Below are 23,956 nucleotides of genomic sequence, written 5' to 3'. Positions count from 1 at the left end.
TAAAAACACTTAAGTACTTAAAAAATAAAAACAAAAGCTCCGGTCTTTTCACAGAATTACATAAAAAGCCAAGTCTAGCACAATTTTTTCATTAATCCATCTAAAACAATTAGATTCATCTTTTGAATGACATCATGTAAATGCTAGTTTTGTAAATTTCAACTTTTATGTGACTTGCGGAGAGTAAAGGTGTTGATGGAAGTAACTGAAGTGGCAAGGTAGTGCTAATGCATCAAGGCTCACCGACTGAGACCAGTGTGTATACTAGTAAGTAAATGTGCCTCAGCCTCTATATACTGTATTCCTTTATAGCAGATATAAACCTACTTCTGTATTCTAGGCAAGACGTGTCAAGTGGCTATACTTTATGTACAAAAACTTAAATCCTAAATGTAAATTAGTCCTGTAACCCAAGTTTCTTCTCAACTCACAAAAGGATGGTGACCTATGATTCTGTGAGAATGAAACAGCAGATCTATTGTTACTAAAATACTAATGCAGCGACTTTGTTCCAGCTGAGCAGTTGCTGGTCAGAGAAAAGAACCCAAAATACAGACCGTACATAAAGCAATAGAGGACAGGCAAAGACCTACTCACCAGACTCTTCACAACTTTCAGCAATTCCTCCATCACCACCGCAATGCCTTGGTATCCTAGAAGACGGCATATTACTTTAAAGTGTGGGGGACCCACAAAGTTTCGGTAGTTGCTGAAAATGCTGTTGTATGCCAGGTTCAAATTCTGTGAAAACGGAATAAGACGTTTAATGAGATACAGTCTCACTATACACATTGCAAACATATCAGGGACTGTCCTATGCTGTCCCTTTGCTAGCGAAACGCCCAGCGGCAGCCTCCCCTTTGCTAGCGAAACGTCCAGCGGCAGCCTGCCCTTTGCTAGCGAAACGTCCAGCGGCAGCCTCCCCTTTGCTAGCGAAATGTCCAGCGGCAGCCTCCCCTTTGCTAGCGAAACGTCCAGCGGCAGCCTCCCCTTTGCTAGCGAAACGTCCAGCGGCAGCCTCCCCTTTGCTAGCGAAACGTCCAGCGGCAGCCTCCCCTTTGCTAGCGAAATGTCCAGCGGCAGCCTCCCCTTTGCTAGCGAAACGTCCAGCGGCAGCCTCCCCTTTGCTAGCGAAACGTCCAGCGGCAGCCTCCCCTTTGCTAGTGAAACGCCCAGCGGCAGCCTCCCCTTTGCTAGTGAAACGTCCAGCGGCAGCCTCCCCTTTGCTAGTGAAATGTCCAACAGCAGCCTCCTTTTCACTACTGACATCATAGAATGTGCACAGACAGAGAACATAGACATCTTTTTGTCTTTTCCACTATTATACGTGTTATACACATGCAATTAATTGCCTTCCCCTTTTATGGGCATGCTACCAATAATGTTGGCCCCCTCCTTTCCTGGGCCCAATCTCTGCAACCACAATCATTATGTCCCTTGCTGCCCATTGTCTTTTTATGGAGAATTTTAATAAAGTTTCCATGTTCCTAAGTGTACTGCCTGAATGGCAATGCATCCTCTTCATTTTAGTTACAGAACAAAGTATTAAAAACACAATCAAATTCAATTCAATAAATCATTGTTGTCAACTTTACTTAGTAACAAAATCTAAGGGAAAATGGACTATTCCAATAAAAGAATGTTTGGTTTGTAGTTTTACCCATCTTCATCTAGAGACTCACAAGCACTCCTGATTTCGTACTTCTAGAATACTTTAACTATATGACGGGGGATGAGCAGTTGCATGTACCTTGTTTTCTTTAATTTCTAATGAACTCTTAATATAGCAGATGCTGAACAGATTAAGCATGACCCTGTTCTGAAAGACGGCCGTGGTAAACCGAGCTTTGATTGTATTTAATTAAAAGCTTCAGCCATGTCAAGTGAAGCACGAGAAGAGGGAGTGGGAGGAAAGGAAAGGATCCTTGGCCATCTCACCTCTTATGAACTCCATTCCATCAAAATGATAGGCGAAAACATAAAACCACCAAATCCAAAGCTAAATGCAATTTTCATTTTTATTAGCCACATAATCCCAAATTTTTTGCCTTCCCTAATTTGGCATATTATTTTATTATGTGAACAAAAAAATTTGTGATACATCTGGTTTCCTAGGGAGTATGAAGAGATTTATGTAAATAGGTGGCAACTTAGACGTTTTCAGAAATCTTAGACTCCACACTTAGACACTACTTCGAACACTATATTAGGGCACACAAAGCAAAAAGCAGAAAACTGAACGTCTGCAGTGTATCTGCCAGAAAGCAGAACTGCAAGCACAGCATGTGTTCATTTATACGAGAATGGTGCCTACAGTTCTCCAAATACATCGCAGACAAAGCTATCTGCTTCCTACTCTGTCACAACACCCACAATGGAATTTCTGCCAGCTGCTCCGCTGCCACGGATCAACCAATGACTTTTCCAATGGATAGGTCATTACCAGTTTTGCCCAGGGAGACCCCTTCAACTAAACTATTTTTTTTTTTTTTTTTTTAACAGTAACAAACTTACAAGAATATGACAACATGCCCAAAAAGTGTAAGAATAAATTTGTAGGAAAGACATTTCATAATGTCCATATGTTAAACCTTAACGTTCACCATGTGTGTGACACCATAACTTCAAGTTTGAGAAAAGAAAAAGCATTGGAGAAGCAGTACTGTCACTGGACCGGAGGTGGACGCCCACAGGAAAGGCACATATTAATTTTTATTCTATTTTAAGTGAAAAGTGTTATTTATGATATCAGAAAACTCCTTCTAAAGGGATGGTTATTATTGCACTGTCCCAATATTTGTGGAGAATCACGTAGAGCATGCACTCTCATCAGTCTCTGAATTTACAAGTAGGAGTCAGGGATATGAGACTGTCATAGCTTCTGGGAAAAGTTACATTACAATAAAGATGGGATGACAAGAATTTAAGGAAGGTATTTGTTGTCCTGCTCAAAATTCAGCAGTGCCTGTAGTAGAGGTCGGTCTCATCCTAAGGACAGATTATTCCCGTCTGGCGATGATCTAAAAGAGAGGGGGCAGGTCCAGAGTTCAGTGCTCTCCCTAAAGGAGAGGACAGAAGGCGATGCGAGAGAAGAGCTGAAGAGGGGGGAGGGTTAAAAGAAAAAAATAATCTTTTTATGTCTTTTAAAAACCAAGGCAACCAAGCACTCAGGGAATATGCGCTCACATGTGAATTCATGCAGCAGAGACAAAGAGTCATTTCACCAGAGTCCCTGGAGAAGGAGAACACAAGTGACGGGCACAGGGAGCTGGCAGACCGAGGAATGCAGGAACCGATAAGCCACAGGTGCACATCACATCAAATATATTACAGCCAGCAGTGATATCAGAGGCAGAAACAAGTGGACTTCTGGCAGCACATCGGAGGTAAGCAATTACTTTTTTCATGGACCATGAAAAATTAACAAGGATTCTGTATCTCCCAAGTGCTGATTTATTTCAGATATCTTATCACCATTTGCCATTTGAATCGGTTTTAATTCAGAAATCATAGTTTTAAAAGCCTGACGGAGAATGTGTGATGCACGCTCTTGAGAAAAATATACATGTATTGTGTATTAGGAATTTAATTATTACAACTAATGATCTCTTTCTGCACTAATACACATATGTATGGAAAGAATAGGTCGCGTAAATGAAGATATGTGCACAACATATCCACTGGAAATCTTAGGATGTTATTAGCGTGTTATTGGCCATGTCTGGGTGTACAAACAGTGGCCAACTTCTAGGATTTTAGACATATAGTATTGGTTTAATAAAAATAGAAGACCCCCATTTGGAGATTTCTACACACACACGTCCAGTCATATCTAGAAGCAATACTGGTGGTAAAGTCCTATGAGCCTAGCCTATTGCACCTGTCTGTACATAATTTTCTCTGTGGCAGGAGTATGTGGGATATAATGAAAGTACTCCAAGGATCAAGTAGCCCATTACAGGCTATGTAAGCTTCAGGAAGGTTTTTGTTTTATTATTGCATCTAATAGGGGCTAAAATAATTTCCCTAATAAGATTTCATTAAAATAAAAGTGTATAATGAATTTTTATATACAGTACATAGCTTTTCTAGTGCTAGTCTAGTGCTTCACTATTTGCAAAATAACCACTTACAGTAGAACCCAAGTATTATTGGTTCCATTAGAAAAAAGTATCTTGTGATCCAGCGACTCCACCATTGTTCTGTACCTATAATTGACTACTTATATTTGGGTCTATATATAAAACTTTTATATAAATATGAAAGGAAACCTACCACCACGGATCTACCTATTAAGGTGCAGGAAACATTTGTAAGGATAGCTCATTTTAGGGCGAATCCTTTACTCCACTCTAGCTTTTATAATCTTTTATCAGGGTAATATGCAAATTTTCGAAAGAGGCTACTGGGGTGTGAAATAGCCACCTTATGTAGCCTCAGCTCTGGCTACTCCGCGCCTTAGTAGCCTCTTTAGAAAATTTGCATATTACCCTAAAAAAAGATTATAAAAGATAGAGTGGAGTAAAATATTAACCCTAAAAAGGGATATCCTTACAAATGTTTCCTGCACCTTAATAGGTAGATCTGTGGTGTTAGGTTTCCTTTAAATATGCTCCTGTATGCTTTTTCCTCTTTCTTCCTTATTTAAGCAGTTCGTGTAAATCACTGAATGACAGCTGAGACATAAAGGAACCTATATTCTATAGTTATGGAACTGGTTAATAATTACCCTTATATGGAAAAGGTAGGGAAACTCAGAAAACGCTCCAATGTTTCCTTAAAATGAATTTTCTTCATTCCGATATGCTGCATATTGGAATAAAGCAAGTTGATTTTAAAGAAACATTGGAGAGTCTTCTGAGTGCTATGTTTCCCTACTTTTTCCATGTTATGTTACTCAAGCACCATTTGAGACCTGGACATTAACATGAGGGCTGTGGGTGAGCTGGCTTATCACCGTCAGGTGTGTATCTCTTTGAATTACACTTATTATAGGTCTGTAGTGGACAAAGTTCAGAAGGCTTTCAGATACACTGCTCACAACAGGAAAAAGAAGAAACAAGGCACAGAGAAGCTGTTTTGCTGCTGAAGTATATTGCAGTTTAAGCTTACTATTATCAACTGCTCTATTCAGTTATGACATAGTTTCATTCTTTGTTTGAGACAGATCTGTTTATTAAATTTTTTTTTAGCTTTTAGGCGCCATTGTTTTGCTCATTTGAAAGCAATCTGAAACGCTACAATGGTGATCTCTGTCCAGAACATCACTGCAAACACAGCCATGGTCCTCTGGCCAACAATCCCAAGCTGTGCCGACAGCTTCTACAGTATCATGTACCAGTCAAATTGGAATACAATGATGCCCGGATACTCCAGAGAACACTTTCAAAGACAAGAGAGGATTCCAGGCAGCAGGACATTCTATATTGTTGAAAACCTCACCCCTCTAACAACATATATTTTGTGTGTGACCTGTCAGTCTGCAAACCCATCTAGTGACCAATGCAAGATCTTCCATACATTAGCACAAGATCCATCATCAGTGAGCAGCAAGAAGAAGGATCTAGCTCTAGGCATCTGGCTCACTAGTAGCATCATACTTCTTATAATAGCCTGCATCCTACTCTATGGGTGTCTGCACATATGGTGGCGCAAACGTCAAGAGCGTGCAAGAGCTCAGAATGTAGAAAGCAATGATGAAGACAAGAGGCAGGCCTGGGTAAGCAGTGAAAAGTCCGCTGAGAATTATGAAAACCCAGCCCTGCTACCTGTAAGTGAGGACAGAAACAGAGAGGACACAAACACAGATACAAGCAATGTGGCCACTACCGTCAATGATCCATTAACTGCTAATGAAACAAATAGCCTTACTTACATTGATCAAGAAGAAGAAGCAGTACAATCAACTGCTGTGAATTGATCCTTAAGTAGCATATATATGATAAAAGACAATAACCATCTATGTAAACCATGCATGCGATATATATGCTACTAAAGCAAGAGTATTAGAATATGTCATTTGTAGTTTACTGTACATTTTACACTGGTAAATACAATATCCAGGGCTAAGAGGTTAGAAATGTGAATTAGTTTAAGCTATAGCTTACTAAACAACACACACCAAAGAACACAAATGATGGAGTAAGATATATTATTGAAAGATGATAATGTTCCAATAGCGGATATGAACAAAAAGTATAAATCAATGTTTTACCCCAATAAATAATACGATTAAGAGTTTCATTCTCATCTGTTATTGACCTCTTGGTTTTTCTTTGCAGTTTGTCGTTTTCTGCAACAGGTATCAATGATTCACTATTGCTAAACAATATTTAGCTATCCTCTGCTAATCAAATACTGGCTTAGAGCTGTGATGTGGGGTATGCTGTGAATTATGCTGCCTTGTCCAATATATTATCCGATGTATTGTATAAAAGTTACCTATTGTGTTTTACACCTTTTCTTTTTCTTTGTGAAAAAGAGAGGTAGTGATAATTTGCATTCATTGTGCACGTGCCAGTTCGGGAAATCAAGAGAAAACGCCTGCAGTAGCTTGTGAACAATGGACATTTCAGAGACAAGAAATCTTTTAGAAGACATCACCAGGATGAAGGATTATAAACTAAGCACACTTACGTACTGGTGTGAGCCCCCTCTAGAAGATAAAAGAAGAGCAGATCCTGTCAGAGGGGTCACACTCCAGTATGTCAGTGTGATTGGTTTACAATCCTTCATCCTGGTAGTAGATGTCCTTTAAGGCCAAACTCTTCTGCTCCATGAATGCCCACAGCTAAATTTCCCCTTTTGTAACCACACATTGTAAGCATTTTTTGTTTTATACCAAAGCTGAATTTCTTTTTCCTTTCCACTGGCTCAGATTTAATCTGGTACCCAAATAGGCCAGCACTTTTAAAATTTTAAGATTTATAGAGAAAAAAAAATTGCCAATTTCTTAAATTTTCTATTATTTCAATCCCTTCTTTTAAAAACATATTCCCCTTACTCTCATGTTACAAACATGTTACTTTTTCTCAACAAATAAAGTTGCTCTACTTCCTAACAACCACTGAGTGCTTTATTTACAGATAATTAGTACTGATAGAAGTTGAGTATTGTGATTTATTAATTTAATGTTAAATAATAAATAAGAGAGTTGGGTTAATAATGTCCCATCCTAATCTCTAGGCACTATACTAGACAATGCAATCTGCTGTTAAAGTAGGGAATGTAGCCTTGTGCCCTGGCAGCAGTGGCAAATTAGATGTAGATCTACAGACTGAAAGGATGAAGCAAGGAATCACAATATAAATTAATGCATCTAAAATTTTCTGATTATCGCCATCGCTGTTCCTCCACTTTTTCTGCCCCACCAAGCTATGATTATAATGCAACAGAAGGGATCAAGTGGTGCACAGCGCAAATTATTTTACATTATTCTTTGTCATATCTTATAGCCAAATGTTAAAAATCCAAGACAACCTCATTAAGCCAGCCATATATAACGCTCAATGCTGTAAATAATTAAATATCTTTGTGGAAGGTTTCTGAAATGAAGCAGATGTATGGTCAGCTTAAAATTCAGCAACACACATAACAAATATATCTGTGGGGTCAGAATAAGTGATTACTGCCAAATACGACATCCACGCCACTAGTAAAGAGGCTTTCAGAGTTAATAGGGCTTGTGTCAAAATTGAGGAGTCCCCTCTGCTCCAGAGTGTAAAGCCACGGAGTATAATGAAGTACATGAAAGGTCTGGTCATGTTTGCCAGTGGGCACCAAGTAATCATCACTTCTGCTACGCTGGTTTCATTTTATTACAGGGTAGAAAATAAACTTTATATAGAAAGGTGTACATTTCGTTATTGAAGGTGGTAACATGATTTGTTGAATTGCCCAGCAGACAACAAAACAAACCATTTTCATGCAAATAGACAAAAAGTCTGGAGAAAAGTGATTAGGTTGATAGTTGGTCAATTTGTAAAAGAGGGTGTATAAAACTGCATGCAGGCAGTTCACTAAAATAGACTGGTCTCTTCTGCAATTGACTTAAAATGATACTTGCTTCTATAAGAAAAAGCTGAACTATTAATTTGCAGATTAAGATTTAATATGTGTTGTTTCAGAAATTGTTGTCAAAATTCCATGTTACATGTCTCTGGTCACACCCATGCTCCCCTGTGTGCCACTACACGTCGCTCACCTTCCCATGATCCAGTAGCAGTCCAGGGTGCGCGGGCAAGCTCTGCGAGATTTAAAGGGCCAGCGCACTGCTAATTGGCACTGGCCACCTGGTGACTTAAAGAGGACCTGTCACCAGATTTTGCCCCCAACAGTGTCTGCTGATAAAGGGTTACAAGTCCTCCCCATGTAACCTAAAATTAGCTGCCATTGGGGCACTGTACCTTTATTACAGCCAATTTTCTGATATGCAAATTAGCTTTTCTGACTGTGCTGAGAGAGGAGAGTCAGAGATACCAGTGAATCACGCCCCATTATTGTGACTGACGGGTCTGGGTCTCTTTAAATCACTGCTCTGCCTCCTTGTACTTCGGTACCATCTGCTAATATTCTAACTACAGACATATAAAGCTCTATGTACAGATGCGAAATATTCTGTCTGTCTTTTTATATGTGCCTTTTGTAACATTCATGACATGTGATCAGTGACATCACAGGTCCTTTAGCCTTCTAAGAATAGCAAACTGTACACCATGTATGTGATTACATGAAGTCACAGCAACCTCCATGAAGGATGGAGAGGAGTAGAAGTCCATAGAGGCAGCTGTGACTCTTTGCTATTATTAAGAGTCTAAAGGATCTGAGATGATGTCACTCTGGTCCCATGAACTGTGACCAGTAAGGAGGCATAAGGCATGAGGAGGATCAGATGGGACGGGTCGGATGAGGACAACCCCTCCCCCCTTGATGACAGGCAATACAAGATAAAAGCGTATTTATGTGGATGTAATTTTAGCTAAAAGAAGGGGATCAGTCAGTGAATAGGGCTCTATAGGAACCTGTCACTGGCTGTATATGTGCAAATGTGATGACAGGTTCTATTTATTAAATAGCCAGCCTCTTCCCTTATGCCCCGCCGTATCTTTGTGCCTCACGCCTGAGAGAAAGCTTGTTCCATATGCCTACCGACTGTTTAATGAATTCTTGATGGGACAACGGTTCCGTTCCTAACTATGTTCCTTTGCTGCTTGCCCGGACCTCCTGCTCTGCCTCTAACGTTGATCCTGTGCTGCCTGTCTCAACCAGGACTCAGCCTCACAACTCTGTACCTCGCCTGTGGAACGACCTGGTGGTCTGACTTCGCAGCAAGTCCAACCAGCTTTGCGGCAAGCTCTGGTGAAAACTGGGTGCCACTTAGACTCCGCTCCCAGGTTTCGGCTTAAGTCATCGTCCACTACCCCTGAATATTGACATATATTAAATATATGATATATATACATATACACACACATTTAATAATAACAAACATTATCTCTATAATCGGCTACAAACACTTTAGTGACAGGATTACAAGGCTTGGAGCAAGTATACTCATGCACATTTGTGCCAATAGACTAAGAATATTACAAATAAAATCCTTGACAGCCAGAGGATTAAAATGCTGTCTGAGATTAAAAAAGAAAATACACATACAGCGGCATACTTGCACATGTGCCTTGTCTGATCCTGCTGTCTAGTCTACATGTTTGAACCTTATCACATATTAAAGAAAATATTACATCTCAGATCTACCAACAATTACATGTTTCATGTAGTGGATTATTAAACTTGAGTCAGAAACTGCCTTTTTTAAAGATACATCATGCATGGGTTCTACAAAGAGAAACCCAAAAAGAATTTCAGAAAAGTAGTTTATAGAAGATCTCAATATTGTTAAGCATCTTGTACAGTAGTGTTATTTGCTTGATTTTAGGGACAGAACCTCAAATTCAGGTTTCCATGCAACATGTTACCATCATAGAATTGCCAATTCTTTCAGTGAACCGGATGTCAGTTTCACTGTTTAAGTCTATGAGGCACAAATAAAGATCTCAGAGACTCGACCAGGAAAAAAAATTTGCAGTCTACACGGATCCTGTACGTATAAGAAAGCAAGACTGATAATCTAATGACACGATGGTGAACCTGAACCTCAAACACAAACACAGTACAAACAAAGTCACATTACTGATGTTTACAAGATGCTGATTACTAAAAGGCAAAACCAAGTTGTGCTTCAACACCTTTGGCCATATACCTACTTTGGTCATGTTGGGATTAAAAGTCCAGTGGACAATCCCACAGAGCAATTGATGACCATCACCCAACATAGTCTTCCAAAATAGGTTTTACACAAGAGGTTCCCTTAAAAACCTATATTCTCATCTTGGCATTAACATTACATTTAATTCATATGCCATATGTATAGATTTCTTCAATTGGATGTTTTAACAAATAATTACCTATGTAAAAAGAATTTCCCCGCAGTAACCTCAGGACATTTCATATTTAAAAACTATTTTTGACGTTAGCAGCGGTGGTTGTGTCCAAAGACAACAACATGGCTACATTTATGGGAAATTATTTTCACACGGGTACATTGTTTTCAATAACATCCAATTGAAAAAAAAAAGATATATATTATATATGGTAGATGGATTAAATGTCAATGCCTAGATGAGAATACCCCATTAATTCTGCAAAGTTCCCCAGGACTGGATGACTCCAAACTGAAAAGAGTGTACATTTGCACACAGATTTGTAGAAATACTTACTTTAGAGCCAAACAGATATTGTGGTTGGGCATTTGGTTGCTTGTCACGCTGAAATTCCTGAGAAAAAGGTAGAACTGTCCGAACAAACCTGGATGGATAAAAAAGGAGTACAGAATAAAGCAATAAATTACTGTTATCTCCTCAGAAGTTCATGTGCTTTCTACAAGTTGTCTACAAAGAAAATGCTTATTAAATTCTCATGTAACACAGATAAGCAAAGAGAAATAAGAAAAATGAAATAAATACAATATTAACATTTTTAGATCATTCTCTGTAGCAAAAATTCAATCAATTATGAATAATGAACAATAGCCAAGACACTTAAACAGGGGGAACAGTAAAATATGAGCCACATTTATCCTAGAGGCTGATGCCAGATGATAAATCAGGCAAAAACAAGAGAACCTGTCCGGGCAATTTGGGACAATAAACCACTCACAGGTCCCTAAGGACCAGTGCTTTAGTGCCCCAAAACGGACAAAATCTTGATGCGATTGAACGTCATTGAGTGAAGATGGTGTAGTATACCTTGGCTCCACTGCTAATACACAGAAGGCCCTAACCTTAAGCCAGGGTGTACTACTCCAGATTACTGCAGGTATGGGGAGCACCAGCCACATTTCTTTTGGGCGATTTTGGATACTAAGCCATTGGTCCAGTTTATGTGGGTGGTTTAATGTCCCAAAGCGTCCTGACATATTAAGATATCTAACTTTTCTTTGTTGCCCAGTTTACCATAAAATATTGATGCGCCATGCCACATCATAAATCATGCTTCTTTTCCATTAAGCCAAATCCTGGTCAGGGAGTTGTAAAAAAAAGCTTCTAAGTTTTTAATAAATAAATATCTGGCAAAGTACAAGTCAGTTATTTGTGCAAACTGCTGATTTTCATTAAAAAGATATATGACTAAACATCAACATTTTTACATTTGTCAATTTAAAGGCATAACGTACGCAAAATCAATTATAATATGTAAAAATGGATGAAGTCATCAATTCTACCGAGTTTGGTTTAATGTCATACATCTCACCAACTGTCTTTTAAAAGATGTATGTATATAAATATATATATGTGGTCACAAACAAAAATAATGCTAGCAAATACAATTGTAGGAAAAACATTAAGTACCTGTAGGTGGAACCGTTATAGCAATAGTTGGGTAGGAAGTCATAGTTGAGCTCCCAAAACACATGCAGAGTGATCCTCCCATAAGGAGCTGACACGTTATGATTGGCTTCACGAAACATGGCGTCAAAACTATCCAAAGTTAGATATTTGCTCAGCAATTTATGAGTCATTCGGTTCACCTCCAGAAGGCCTTCCAATTCCTAAAATTAGATGCCGCAGAAAACACTGGGTATTTAGCCAGGCCAATGAAGCAAAATTTTTACAGAAATTGTCAAAATTATACCTAAGGTTCTAAATACCACAATTCTGACCTGCAACTGCAGATTGCAATGGTTTTTCTAAGTAGTGTTATCAAAAATTCCATATTATGGAAAACTTATCTCATCATGTACAGGAAGAAAGGGCAAGTTAAAAGCACTGACAATCTAACAGAAGGTCGATTCATTTTACTCATGTGAATCCAGTACAAATGACAGAAGTACAATTAAAACACATTTATGCTTTTTAGTAGAGTATTTACATTTCTATTAACTTTTTCATAGAGATGGATTTCCAAGACTGACTCCAACTACCACAAACATAATGCCAAAGATAGATGCACTCTGATCTGTACTGTAACATTGACGGCATCTTCCTAGGAGGGGAATGTATGCCGCACACTTGCTGCATGCCTTAAAGTACATACAAACCCATTCAAAGCAGACTTAAAATTCCAAACATCTTAAAAACAAATGGAGCCTGATGGCCAAAGCTTGGTAAGACTACAGGTTTACATTTCATAGAAAGCAGCTGGAAAAACAACTGCTATGTAACCCAATATCATCCTTCCTGCTAAGAAATGCGTGTGATGATCGTGACATTTATTTATGGCTTGGAGAATGACACAAGTTCATGTTCACAAATCATACTATCTCAAAAGAAAATGTAGCAAAATTATTATTTTTAGTGGACATCCCGCTATAAAGATTAAGATGGACCTCCTTATGTATGTTATGCCTTATTGTATTACTCCTTTGTATACAAATTGACTTCTTAGATATCAGATAAAGACATACAATTTGCCCACACAATCCCCTTTAAGGACCATGAAAGCAGAAATTACAGTAGTTCAATGAGCAAGGGGCATCTATTCCACCTGAGATCACCATTCACATGGTGAATGTCAGATGTGGAGATAGCTCACATAAGTTTATTTTTCTGTATAAGGCACCTTTATTATTGTCCTGTTTGGGTTGTATAGATAGTAGAGTGCAGTCTGTGTTTATCCAGTGTCATGCTCAGCCTCACAGTCATACACAAAGCAATGAGAATAAAATTTCCTAAGAGCCTACTTGACACGACTGCTGAGAGAAGGTAAAAATAAAAGAATATGTATTCAAACAAATATTAAACTGTCACCAGCTGCTCTCCACTAAACCCAATGTGCTGTAGGATTTGCATGGCTAGTGACATAATATTATCATTAGAATTCTTTCTGATCCTGGATCTGTGGACAGAACATGACACTTACTACTATGGATGTAATATCTTCACTTTCAAATCGTCCGATTGCCAATTCCAGAGATTTATACATAGCAGCAGTAATTCTCTGAGTGATTAACCGATTAAGATCGATAGACCTGCCCAGGAGCTAAAAGCATACAACAAAATAAGGGTCATTGCTACAGACTTTCTCAAGCTGATCAAAATATATAGATAACAACAATACAATAAAATCAACAGTTAAAACACAAAGGGACAGATTTATCAATCCATTTAGATTAAAAATCTGTCAAATTTGCTAAAAATATATATATTTATCAAGTATTAGACACTTATGACTATCAAAGGGCGTTAGTATCAATGAGGAGCACTGGTACCCATATTATTTATAACAATATCATGACTCCAGGGGGAAAAAAAAAATTCTATTTAGAAATTGTGTAGGGTCAGCTTAGTTCAGAGAGCATATGTAATATGCAGTGGCTAGGGTATAACTGATAGACTATGGATTTGGAGCTGATCTGTGCATAATAACTATCAGGGTCAGTCTGTCGGTATAAGGCTCCATGCACACATTCGGAAAGGCAGCCGTGAGCTAGCTGCAAAAACTGCAACCATAGAGATGTATTGTGTATGTATAATAGGACAGGTCCTTTTCCCATCCAGGTTAGCACCACGGACGGCTCACATCTGCTCGCACGGACGTGTGCATGGAGCCCAACTTGTCAGGAACCATTAGACACTAAATCTCCTATATTAAGTTTATTACCTGGCCCCCATTACTGCTCATGCCAATTGTGAGGCTGCAAAGTACCATTATTTTAATTGTATAGCACACAGAAATTTTCACGCTCCCATAACCTAACAACATTAAGATGTATATAATTCAGTGGACCAGGAATAAGTAGAGAAACTGTGTTGTCCACAAGGAATGGGAGCCATACCGAGGGCCAAGATATTGAGAAGTGCAGTGTTGGGGAGCTGCAGACATTATTGATAGAAGCAAATCTGTGCAACCATCTGTGCTTGTTTTTCATAGCAGAAAGATGGTGAAAAATGGATTTATCTTCCAGGACTGTAACTGGATTTAGTGCGCTGGAAGTTCTTCACACTGCTGTGTTCTTTGATCTCTGCAATGCAATTGCTCCCCGGACCATCCACTCTGCAGTAATATATAACCAGAAGCCTGCTACAGCTCTTACACAGAGCAGATGGGAGGTCTGTGCTGTGTTCAGTGAAGAGATCTCACACAGGAGTGAACCACCGAGCCCCAAGTCCAGGAATAGAAATGTAATTTACACAATCCTGCTGCAAAAAATTGCCACAAAAGGTATAGTTACACAGGTCTCCAGGGCTGTAACCTAACAACATTTGCAGCTTTGCATGGTCAAAACTTCTGGTAGACTCCATTTTAAACCTTGTGATTTAGTGTGATATCACCAGGCAAACAATTATTAAAAGAAAAAACATGGTGATGTGTTTTTTTGGTTAAATGCCAAACCTGAACATGACGCTGCTTCAGTAACGTATCATAACGGTTGGATGCTGGTTGAGTAAGATTAACTCCCTGATTTTTACAATCTGCTCTGAGACGCTTGTCCAAGAGTAAACTGGAATAAAAAGACCAAGTCAGTACCCAAATCAACCACAAAGAGGTGATGCTGCAGTACAATGGTGACATACATACCTTCCAGCAACAATTTTATAATGGGCAAATATTTGGTCCGCAAGTTTATATACAAACTGGTCAAAACACAGGTTTACCTAGAGACAATTTAAGAATTAATAAAAAGATACAAGCTGAAAGGAGCATTCTTTCATTCATTTAGTACACAATGCAAGACTGTAGACAAGTACACTTACCTCTGCTTCAATCTCATCATAGAGGAACTGCTTTTTAAACTTTGTGAGGGCATAGTGTGCACTGTCATTATATAAATCCAGAGAGTAAAGAACATACCTAGAGAAATTGAGCAAAATCATTTAGAGTTCACAATGGTTACAGAAATTGATAGAAATCAGTAAAATAAATAATCTATACTATGCTGGGACAGCCTACTACTGCTCTGACTGTAGAGGCACATGTTACTGTGTTTTTCTGAATATAAGACAGTGTCTTAGATCATTTTTTCCTCTGAAAAATGGGTTAGGGCTCATTTGCAGGGGATGTCTTGTTTTCTCATGTTCAAACAACCACATTCATTCTTGAACAAACAAAATCAAAATTTATAAATAATTTAATCCTATCTTCATCTTCTGGAAAATCATCATAATTCTCCAAAACCTGAATTCAATTGTGAATTTCATGAGACTCTATTGCCTTTAGAATCATTGGTCATAATGTCTCATTACTACTAATGGTCCTTTCCTCTCATCAATGTAGCTGCACATTGCATCTGTCAGCTCCCTCCTCCTCCTCTATGCTAACTGTAACTTTAACAAGGGTATCCCTCATTCTGGGAACCAGAAATACATACCTTTAATGTGAGATTAGAGGGGAGATTTTCCTCTTTCTAATGACACCAGAACTGTGTTTTCAGGTGCCAAGGTTCAAAAGATATAGCCACAGAGGAGTATGAAAAGAGTAAGAAAAATATACAATGTGACTACTTACTCCATCATTGACGCCTCTTTTGTCTCCAAAATGTGATCAGTCAGAATCCAAGGCATTGACATCTCAATAGGGAATTGAATTCTACGACCCATAGTCAACTCAAGGAAGAACTCTCTAAACCACAGCTGGGACAGATCACAGCAGTGCTGTAAGGTCTCTAAGAAGAGAAAACATAATATTATCCACTAATATTATCCATTATCCAGGTAGTAAAAGATTGTTATATGCATACACTAGGGAAGAGGAATACAAACTAGCGCATTAACAAATATGAAAGCTATAATATTAAAATACACACACACACACACACCAATTTATGCAAGTTTTAATCTAGGCTTTCACCTTTGGCAACACAAAGCACAGGGCAAAAACAAAATTAATGTACTAGTCAATGGTTATTGTAAAAAGACTAGTTGTTATAATTGGTTGTGGAGATAGATATATTGACATTTTGCCAACATATCAGTGATTACAGTGATGGTAGTCACTTCTAAACCCATAATGGTTTACAGTACTTTTATAGTTTGGAAAACCTAAAGAGACAAATTTACACAGAAGTTTGTAAATTATAATCCAAGATATTTAGGTCAAACTAAAAATTGCACAATACTTAAGATACAGAGGATAAACATTAAGTGTAATATTTTTAATAGTATGTAATATTGTTAAATAGGCATGTAGTGAACAATGTAACTGCCTGCCATTGGCAAGACAAGTCTTGATGCCTGACTTTGACAAAAAAAACCCTATATCTTCAAGAAATAAGGAGAATTTTTCATTCATTCTCCTTTTACCAACTACCTAGTTTTTCCTTCAAATTAGAGGGAACCTGTCGCACTGCAGTTTTGTAGGAAAGGCATATGTTGCCATTGAACTAATTAAAACCTCAGACATATCAGTCAATCAGTTATCAGGTCCACACAATGGACTTCCATGTCCAAAACGAGCAGGTATTTAAAGCGCAACTAATATTTAATCAAATCTGCTTCAATGACTTGTGCAGATGATAATAGTAAACTTTGTAATGTACTTTAAGAATTATGTTCCTTTGTCCCCTGCATATATTCCTGTTAATATAAATACGCTATTTGTCCTGTTCTCCCCTGACAGCTCAGCACCAATGGAACCTGAAAAAGCGACTAATGACGTCATAATTCCTGGATAGGCAAATCTCCTCAGCAAGCTGAGTTATATTCTCTAGGGATGGAAAGAATATAGCATTAGCCTCCTTAACTTTGTGAAGTGGACGGACCTCATAAGGATATCAGATACACTGTACACTTGAGCGCTTGCAGATCATTAGCATATATAAAACCTCTTTATTAGCTAAAGAAGATGTCAGATGTACAATGCCGTTAACATCTCCTGAGTGCCATATTCATGAACAAGCAAAGCAAGCAGCCACAAGAGGATGCACTTACTAGAATAGGTGACACATCAGACTGGTGATATGGAGGTTAGAGGACTAGTTAGGACACATAAGCTGCACACCGTTAATACCATAGTCTTACCACTGAAATTAAGCAAGTGTGTGTAGAAGAATGATTCACGGTGAAATTTTTCTATATCCAATATGGTGGGACCCTCTAGGCTACTTCTTAGCGTTTTCTTGAAACCACTTTTATCAGCAATGAGTGACTCTAGCATGGTTCGCACCATGTATAACTGTGTCATTTAAAAGCAAAGGCATTCAAAGATGAGGAAATACAAGAAAACAAAACAGATAAAGTACATTAAAACAGAGGCATCATCTAACAGACAAGCTCAATTAACCACCCTAAATGCCCAGTCTCATGTCATTTACATTTCAATCTTTGGGGACCCCAAGGGCCTGGTGGCATTTACTCATCAATCCTTTGGGATAAATGGCTTAAGACTAACAAACTTTTGTTCTCTACATTTAAATAAAAGCAGAGTTGTGATAATGGTCACCAGGCCATTCTGACACATATAATGACCTGATTTTATAGGGTTTACTATACCCATAATAAATAAATGACAGACCAGATGCAATGAGGGTGGTAAATTGAATAAATCTTCCATTACAATTTGCAAACGATGCAACGAGATGTCCATAGGACATGAGGACATGGACATTTTATCTAAACTGTGTAAAAGAAATATCGTCTTACCACCAAAGTTTATAAGAGTTGGATAAGAGTAGGACTGCCTCAGAAACTTTTTTACCATAAGCAACAACTTTTCCATCCCCAGAGACTTGAGCTGTTTGAACAGCTCTGCAGAGCTCAGGGATTCTGCCATTGTGCGCACCAGGAAGAGCTGAAAACCAACGGGACGAAAGGAGACCAAAAACACAGGGGGAATGGGAGGAGGAGGAGATCAGAAAGGAAAGATTAGTCTGTTAGTGAAAACAAAGCTACATCCAAACATACTAAAATTTGTCTTTGTGTAGAAATAAGCTGTGAGCTTCACAGTAATGCATCTCTGACTTGAAGCCACTGAGAACACAGTGAAACCATTTCATGCTTTTTGAGATGGTCATCCAAATTTTCTATACATTGTGCATACCTTTAAAATGAACATTTGGGTGATTACCTCAAACAGGTTTCACTGTATTGTATGATATGTAGTAAGAGCAGTTTCCTAATCATTCTCTTGTCTTTAATAAGACAGAAGGGAAAGCAACATCAAGAGCGAAAACAAGGCCAGTTTAGGGTAAAAAAGTGCTGCAAATGGCACTGTAAGAACACAGCTCTTTCATCTCCCTATCATGTAGCTCTACAGACATATTACAGCCAGAGTGAAACATAGAATTATATAAGAAAACTGCTAATTTATCATTAAGTGGCTTCAATATGTATGAACACTTTCTTTTGGATCACAGTAAGTGAAGTGGTCACGGTTATGTTATACAAAATAGTGTACAGCAATGTTTGTATTTTGTGAATAAATTGGAGCTTTAGGCTTTCGATAATGTAAGATTTTGGTTACTAGAAATTATAAATGATCAATTTGAGTATAACAAGCACATGCACCAGCTGTTATTAGCAATTGTGTAGAATCAGCAGATTGCCTAATATAGTTACCAGATAGAAATAACAGCACAAGGGTCATTAGCAGTAAAGCGACACACAGAAGAAGGCCCAGAAAGTTGAACATCCCTTGCAGCCATCAAAAGCCAAGCAAGAAGGAAAAAGAAAACAAAAACAGATAAAACATTGGTGGTAATCGATTGGCTCAAATGTAAGATTAACCTCGTCATCCTTGAAATCACTCCATTCCCAATTCTCATCCATCATTTCATTAAAATTACAAACAAAAAATACAATTAGGCAACATTAAATTGCAATTAATAATAAATTATTTACATACAAAATAGTTAAGACTTAAAAACATGCACACAAATCAACAGACGTGGACACTCAGAATTAATACTTTATATTATAGAAGATTTATGTGTCCCTATAAGTACAACTGAACAATAAATACTAATTCAGTATAATTGCTACAATTAATAGAAGTTAATATACCAGCTAGCTGACAAATAAAAGCAAACATTCGCTAGGTTATGGGTTATTTTTGCATTCATTCTTATGGAGAACAACATGCTCATATGCCAAGTCTATTATAAATAACATTACTACTTGCTATCTACATAAAAGCCAGACATCAGATAAGCATAAACAGCGTGTACCTGGGTGCTGGATGGTCCTACAGCACGTCTGGGAACTTTGATATCAAAACCAGTCTTGGGATCTTTCTCTCCTCTAAGAGCAGGGTCATTAAAAGGCTCACACCCTGCACCCCAGTCACAAGCAGTTTTCCTGATTGCCTGAAGGACACTAAAATACACATGGATACAAATAAGTGATATGCTAGTAAATTCCATATGCAGTCAGTGATGGGTATTTATACAGTTTTGTGGTCCCCTACAAGTTTTGGCAGTCTTTATCACTGTCCTCAGGGCATAAGGAGCCATAGTTGAGAAAGGAGCAAGTGTCTGGTATTTGTCACCCCTGGATATGGTGGCAAAGCGTTTGCTACCTTGTCACCCAACATCACATTGACAATGCGCGTGTGAGAGTAAGCAGCAGCTAATATGTAGGTCACTATAAAGACACTATTAATGTGATGGACACAGCTTGGTCCTAATGAGATTGAGAGGGGATAGTTGTAGTTATTGAAGCTGAGATTGTAGGACTATACAAAGAATGTCTCTCCACCCTTTCAGAGGTGGTAAATACCAGACTGTAGCTCCACCCACAACTATAGCCCTTTCTCTCCTGAGACCCTGATCAAATAAGTCAGGGGGCCTCTAGGATTTAATTTTTAAATGTAAAAAGATGCTCCTTAATGTTTTTTGTATGAAGCATGTGATACTACAGACTTAAATCATATTTTTACAAATCTGTGAAAACTCATTTATGGCTGCGGGGGTGTACTAAAAAAAAAATAAACCTATTATATTTACCTCTTTCCTCATACCGGTCATCGTGTTTTTGAAACCAAACTTGCTTTTGGGTAATGGGCTTTTAACTGAGAAACACCAACTTATTATGGGCCGCATCTGCCATGAGGCCGGATGAAGTCCCTCAGCCGCCAGATTTCAGACCCTTTTAGAGGCATTTTGCCTCACTAAGTCGCTGATGTAATTGATAGGCACAGCTGTGCAGCACATTGCTCCTGTGTGCACCTCTCTGCAGGACACAGGCTGGCGCTCGTAATGACGTTATCACGCATGCAGACAAGTCGCTGCCAGAGGCTGTGCACATACTGGCGCTGCCAGAGGCTGTGCACATACTGGCGCTGCCAGAGGCTGTGCACATACTGGCGCTGCCAGAGGCTGTGCACATACTGGCGCTGCCAGAGGCTGTGCACATACTGGCGCTGCCAGAGGCTGTGCACATACTGGCGCTGCCAGAGGCTGTGCACATACTGGCGCTGCCAGAGGCTGTGCACATACTGGCGCTGCCAGAGGCTGTGCACATACTGGCGCTGCCAGAGGCTGTGCACATACTGGCGCTGCCAGAGGCTGTGCACATACTGGCGCTGCCAGAGGCTGTGCACATACTGGCGCTGCCAGAGGCTGTGCACATACTGGCGCTGCCAGAGGCTGTGCACATACTGGCGCTGCCAGAGGCTGTGCACATACTGGCGCTGCCAGAGGCTGTGCACATACTGGCGCTGCCAGAGGCTGTGCACATACTGGCGCTGCCAGAGGCTGTGCACATACTGGCGCTGCCAGAGGCTGTGCACATACTGGCGCTGCCAGAGGCTGTGCACATACTGGCGCTGCCAGAGGCTGTGCACATACTGGCGCTGCCAGAGGCTGTGCACATACTGGCGCTGCCAGAGGCTGTGCACATACTGGCGCTGCCAGAGGCTGTGCACATACTGGCGCTGCCAGAGGCTGTGCACATACTGGCGCTGCCAGAGGCTGTGCACATACTGGCGCTGCCAGAGGCTGTGCACATACTGGCGCTGCCAGAGGCTGTGCACATACTGGCGCTGCCAGAGGCTGTGCACATACTGGCGCTGCCAGAGGCTGTGCACATACTGGCGCTGCCAGAGGCTGTGCACATACTGGCGCTGCCAGAGGCTGTGCACATACTGGCGCTGCCAGAGGCTGTGCACATACTGGCGCTGCCAGAGGCTGTGCACATACTGGCACATGTTTTATGTGAGAAATAGTGTGTTCAGTCATGTTGTGAAGATAATATACATTAGGAACATGCTCCGATATACTGTAAATGACTGTGGTATTTTTAGCGGCACTGTGTGGAGTTGTGCTGCATAGAGCCAAAGAAGTTTGACTGTGAATTCAGCAGCGATAAACCATGGCCGGGAGAAATAGTAAAGAAGTCCTCTTCCTGATAGAGCAGATGATCACCTGTAAGGTACTAGATGTCACTAAAATCTGTGTCACGACTGAGTACAAGTGCGTGAGGTAGCATCACCGAACGTGCGGGAGGCAGCAAAAAGGCTAGAATCAGCCCTGACTAAACTAGAACACGAGTTTCTACATATAACTTATTTGAGGCTACATAAAAGGTCACAGTGTTGATTGGGAAAAGTATTAATCACCATAGGGTGATTTGCACAAATTAATCTCGTCAACATTTTAGGGCAAAATTGAGACTTTTGGCCATCAAAAGTTACAAATTCAAGAAGTCTGAGGTTTGCCAGATTTATCAAATGCAACTTTTTCAAAAATGTTAGTAACTTCTCTCCAGTTAGAGTGTTAAATAAAGTAAAGCGATACTTCAGGGCACAATAAAACATAATAATTACAATAAATTTTCCTTGAAATGACAGATTTATAAACCAATATCTGACAACATTTGAAATCCTCTGAAATACACAGAAAAATTCATCGTGAAATATAAAATAAAAGTTTACCGTAGTAATTTTTAGGAAAGATTGCTAGCGTTGATCTGTAATTCAGGGAAAAAGTCTTTGACTATCCAGTCCTAATTATTCTATGAAGAAAAAACTGTACTGAAATGTGCCCGACGCGCACAGAATATTGCCAAAATAATATGGAATGCATTTTATAAATATAATACCAGGTTTAGAGAGCATGAGTATAAACATAGTTTTGCCTTAATGAGTCCTCACCTTACAATGACATTTTTCTTTTTCTTAATAGCTTGTCTCAGTGGTTCTCTTAAGGTAACCTGAGCAAAATCCTGCAATGCTGCATATATAGTGTGGCGAATGGCATGGTTAAATACACTTTCCATCCGGCCCATCAGAACTTGAAGTCCTTTAATCATAGCAATTACCTACAGACAGGAAAAAAAAAACCATTATATATGTCATATTTGAGACCATGATTAAGGACGGTTATACCGTCTGAAACGTGTTGGTGGACAGGATTTACACTGTGGATGTATTGATATTTTCGAATAAATTTTTAACACGTTTTGGAACCTGGCTGGACCATCGGATTATTTTGCTTGTTGTTTTGCCTTCTCAAACGAGGTGGGTCCCTTGCCCGCTCCGTGTACAATTAAAAACAGGCTGGAGGTGAGCTGGAATTTTGCTCTTTTTTCCCCATGTGTCATATGTTCCTACTGCAGTGAGAATTAAAGTCTGGCTATTATACACACACACTAATCACTTTAAATGACTAGGGTGTTGAAAATGGAGGAGTTTACTCAATACTTTATTATATGGGGCGACACCAGCCCTGTGCTAGTCACCCCTTTGCTGCCCTATCAAAGGGACACAGCCAGAAGTAGTTGGTCCCATTTCCCTACTTTGCGGACAAAAAAAAACTGCAGCCGTGGTTTCATTGAAACTGAAAAAGAGGCCGGGTGTTAGGCCATCAGGACTTAATTGATGGAGAGACTATCTGGAAGATAGTCACCTATACTAAATTACAGGCAACACCTAGTGTTATTTCATCTACTGCAGTTATAACATGGGGGTCATGTGCTCACAGGAAATAACTTCCTAATGTGAAAACTTTATAGTCCTTCAAGAGGATCTTTGACTTCATTTACTAAGTCCAGCTAGTTGCTCTCTACAATAGGTACTTTATTCTAGAACCCACCATTCCTAAGTTAGTCAATCTATTTTGTTATTCAATATTAATTGCCAAAAATATCAACAGCTCACATATGGTAAGAGAAAAAAATACACCCAAGACAACTATAAAAGAGAGAGATTTCCAGAGATTTACAAATATAAAAAATAAAGAAATAAAATGGAAAAACATGGAATGGCATACTTCCACAAGAGCAAACTTCTCTTCACTGGTGTAGTTGTAGCGTGTGGCTCTCTCATACTCCTCTGCATTGTCTGGGCAATCTTTGTTGGAATACTTATCAGTTGGGTGCACCAGCTTCCAAGAGTACTATTAAATAAAACAAAGAAGCACAAAATAAGAAAGGACACATTTGCCATAGTCTTTTCACTAGTTCTTGAATCTCAGTACACAAAAAGGAAAAAAGGACTGTATTTGGAATCATGAACACTAACATTTTCC

At 39.2% G+C, this 23,956-nt stretch overlaps 2 protein-coding genes across 4 annotated transcripts in view; one reads left to right on the top strand and one right to left on the bottom strand.

The window, feature by feature from the left end:
* CYFIP1 (cytoplasmic FMR1 interacting protein 1) overlaps nt 1–23,956 on the bottom strand; it is a 66,334-nt gene that overhangs the window by 14,394 nt on the left and 27,984 nt on the right. The window contains exons 13-24 of one of the 2 annotated variants that reach the window (XM_072135670.1): nt 23,699–23,824; nt 22,582–22,748; nt 19,658–19,805; nt 18,135–18,282; nt 16,003–16,159; nt 15,252–15,348; nt 15,076–15,152; nt 14,890–14,998; nt 13,417–13,536; nt 11,907–12,106; nt 10,776–10,863; nt 598–741 (exon numbers count right to left, since the gene is read on the bottom strand). In XM_072135670.1, the coding sequence (XP_071991771.1) occupies nt 598–741; nt 10,776–10,863; nt 11,907–12,106; nt 13,417–13,536; nt 14,890–14,998; nt 15,076–15,152; nt 15,252–15,348; nt 16,003–16,159; nt 18,135–18,282; nt 19,658–19,805; nt 22,582–22,748; nt 23,699–23,824 (1,581 nt within the window). Of the gene's footprint in view, nt 1–597; nt 742–10,775; nt 10,864–11,906; nt 12,107–13,416; nt 13,537–14,889; nt 14,999–15,075; nt 15,153–15,251; nt 15,349–16,002; nt 16,160–17,513; nt 17,668–18,134; nt 18,283–19,657; nt 19,806–22,581; nt 22,749–23,698; nt 23,825–23,956 lie in introns of both variants that reach the window. The other variant, XM_072135669.1, reaches the window with a different exon arrangement.
* FNDC9 (fibronectin type III domain containing 9) lies at nt 2,981–6,249 on the top strand. Of its 2 annotated transcripts, none has more exons than XM_072135673.1 (2): nt 2,981–3,386; nt 5,200–6,249. In XM_072135673.1, the coding sequence occupies exon 2, from the start codon at nt 5,243–5,245 to the stop codon at nt 5,918–5,920; it is 678 nt and encodes a 225-aa protein (XP_071991774.1). In that variant the 5' UTR covers nt 2,981–3,386; nt 5,200–5,242; the 3' UTR covers nt 5,921–6,249. The 2 variants fall into 2 exon arrangements, with proteins under 2 accessions (XP_071991774.1, XP_071991773.1); XM_072135672.1 differs by having other exon boundaries at nt 2,986–3,386; nt 5,193–6,249.

The sequence above is a fragment of the Engystomops pustulosus genome, chromosome 2, assembly GCF_040894005.1.
Source record: "Engystomops pustulosus chromosome 2, aEngPut4.maternal, whole genome shotgun sequence".
NCBI lineage: Eukaryota > Metazoa > Chordata > Amphibia > Anura > Leptodactylidae > Engystomops > Engystomops pustulosus.
The sequence above is the reverse complement of the archived record's forward strand: the minus strand, read 5'-3'. Positions and strand labels throughout refer to the sequence as shown.

Coding starts and splice junctions, on each gene's coding strand:
- FNDC9 (XM_072135673.1), top strand. CDS start 5,243: ATGGTGATCTCTGTCCAGAACATCACTGCAAACACAGCCATGGTCCTC.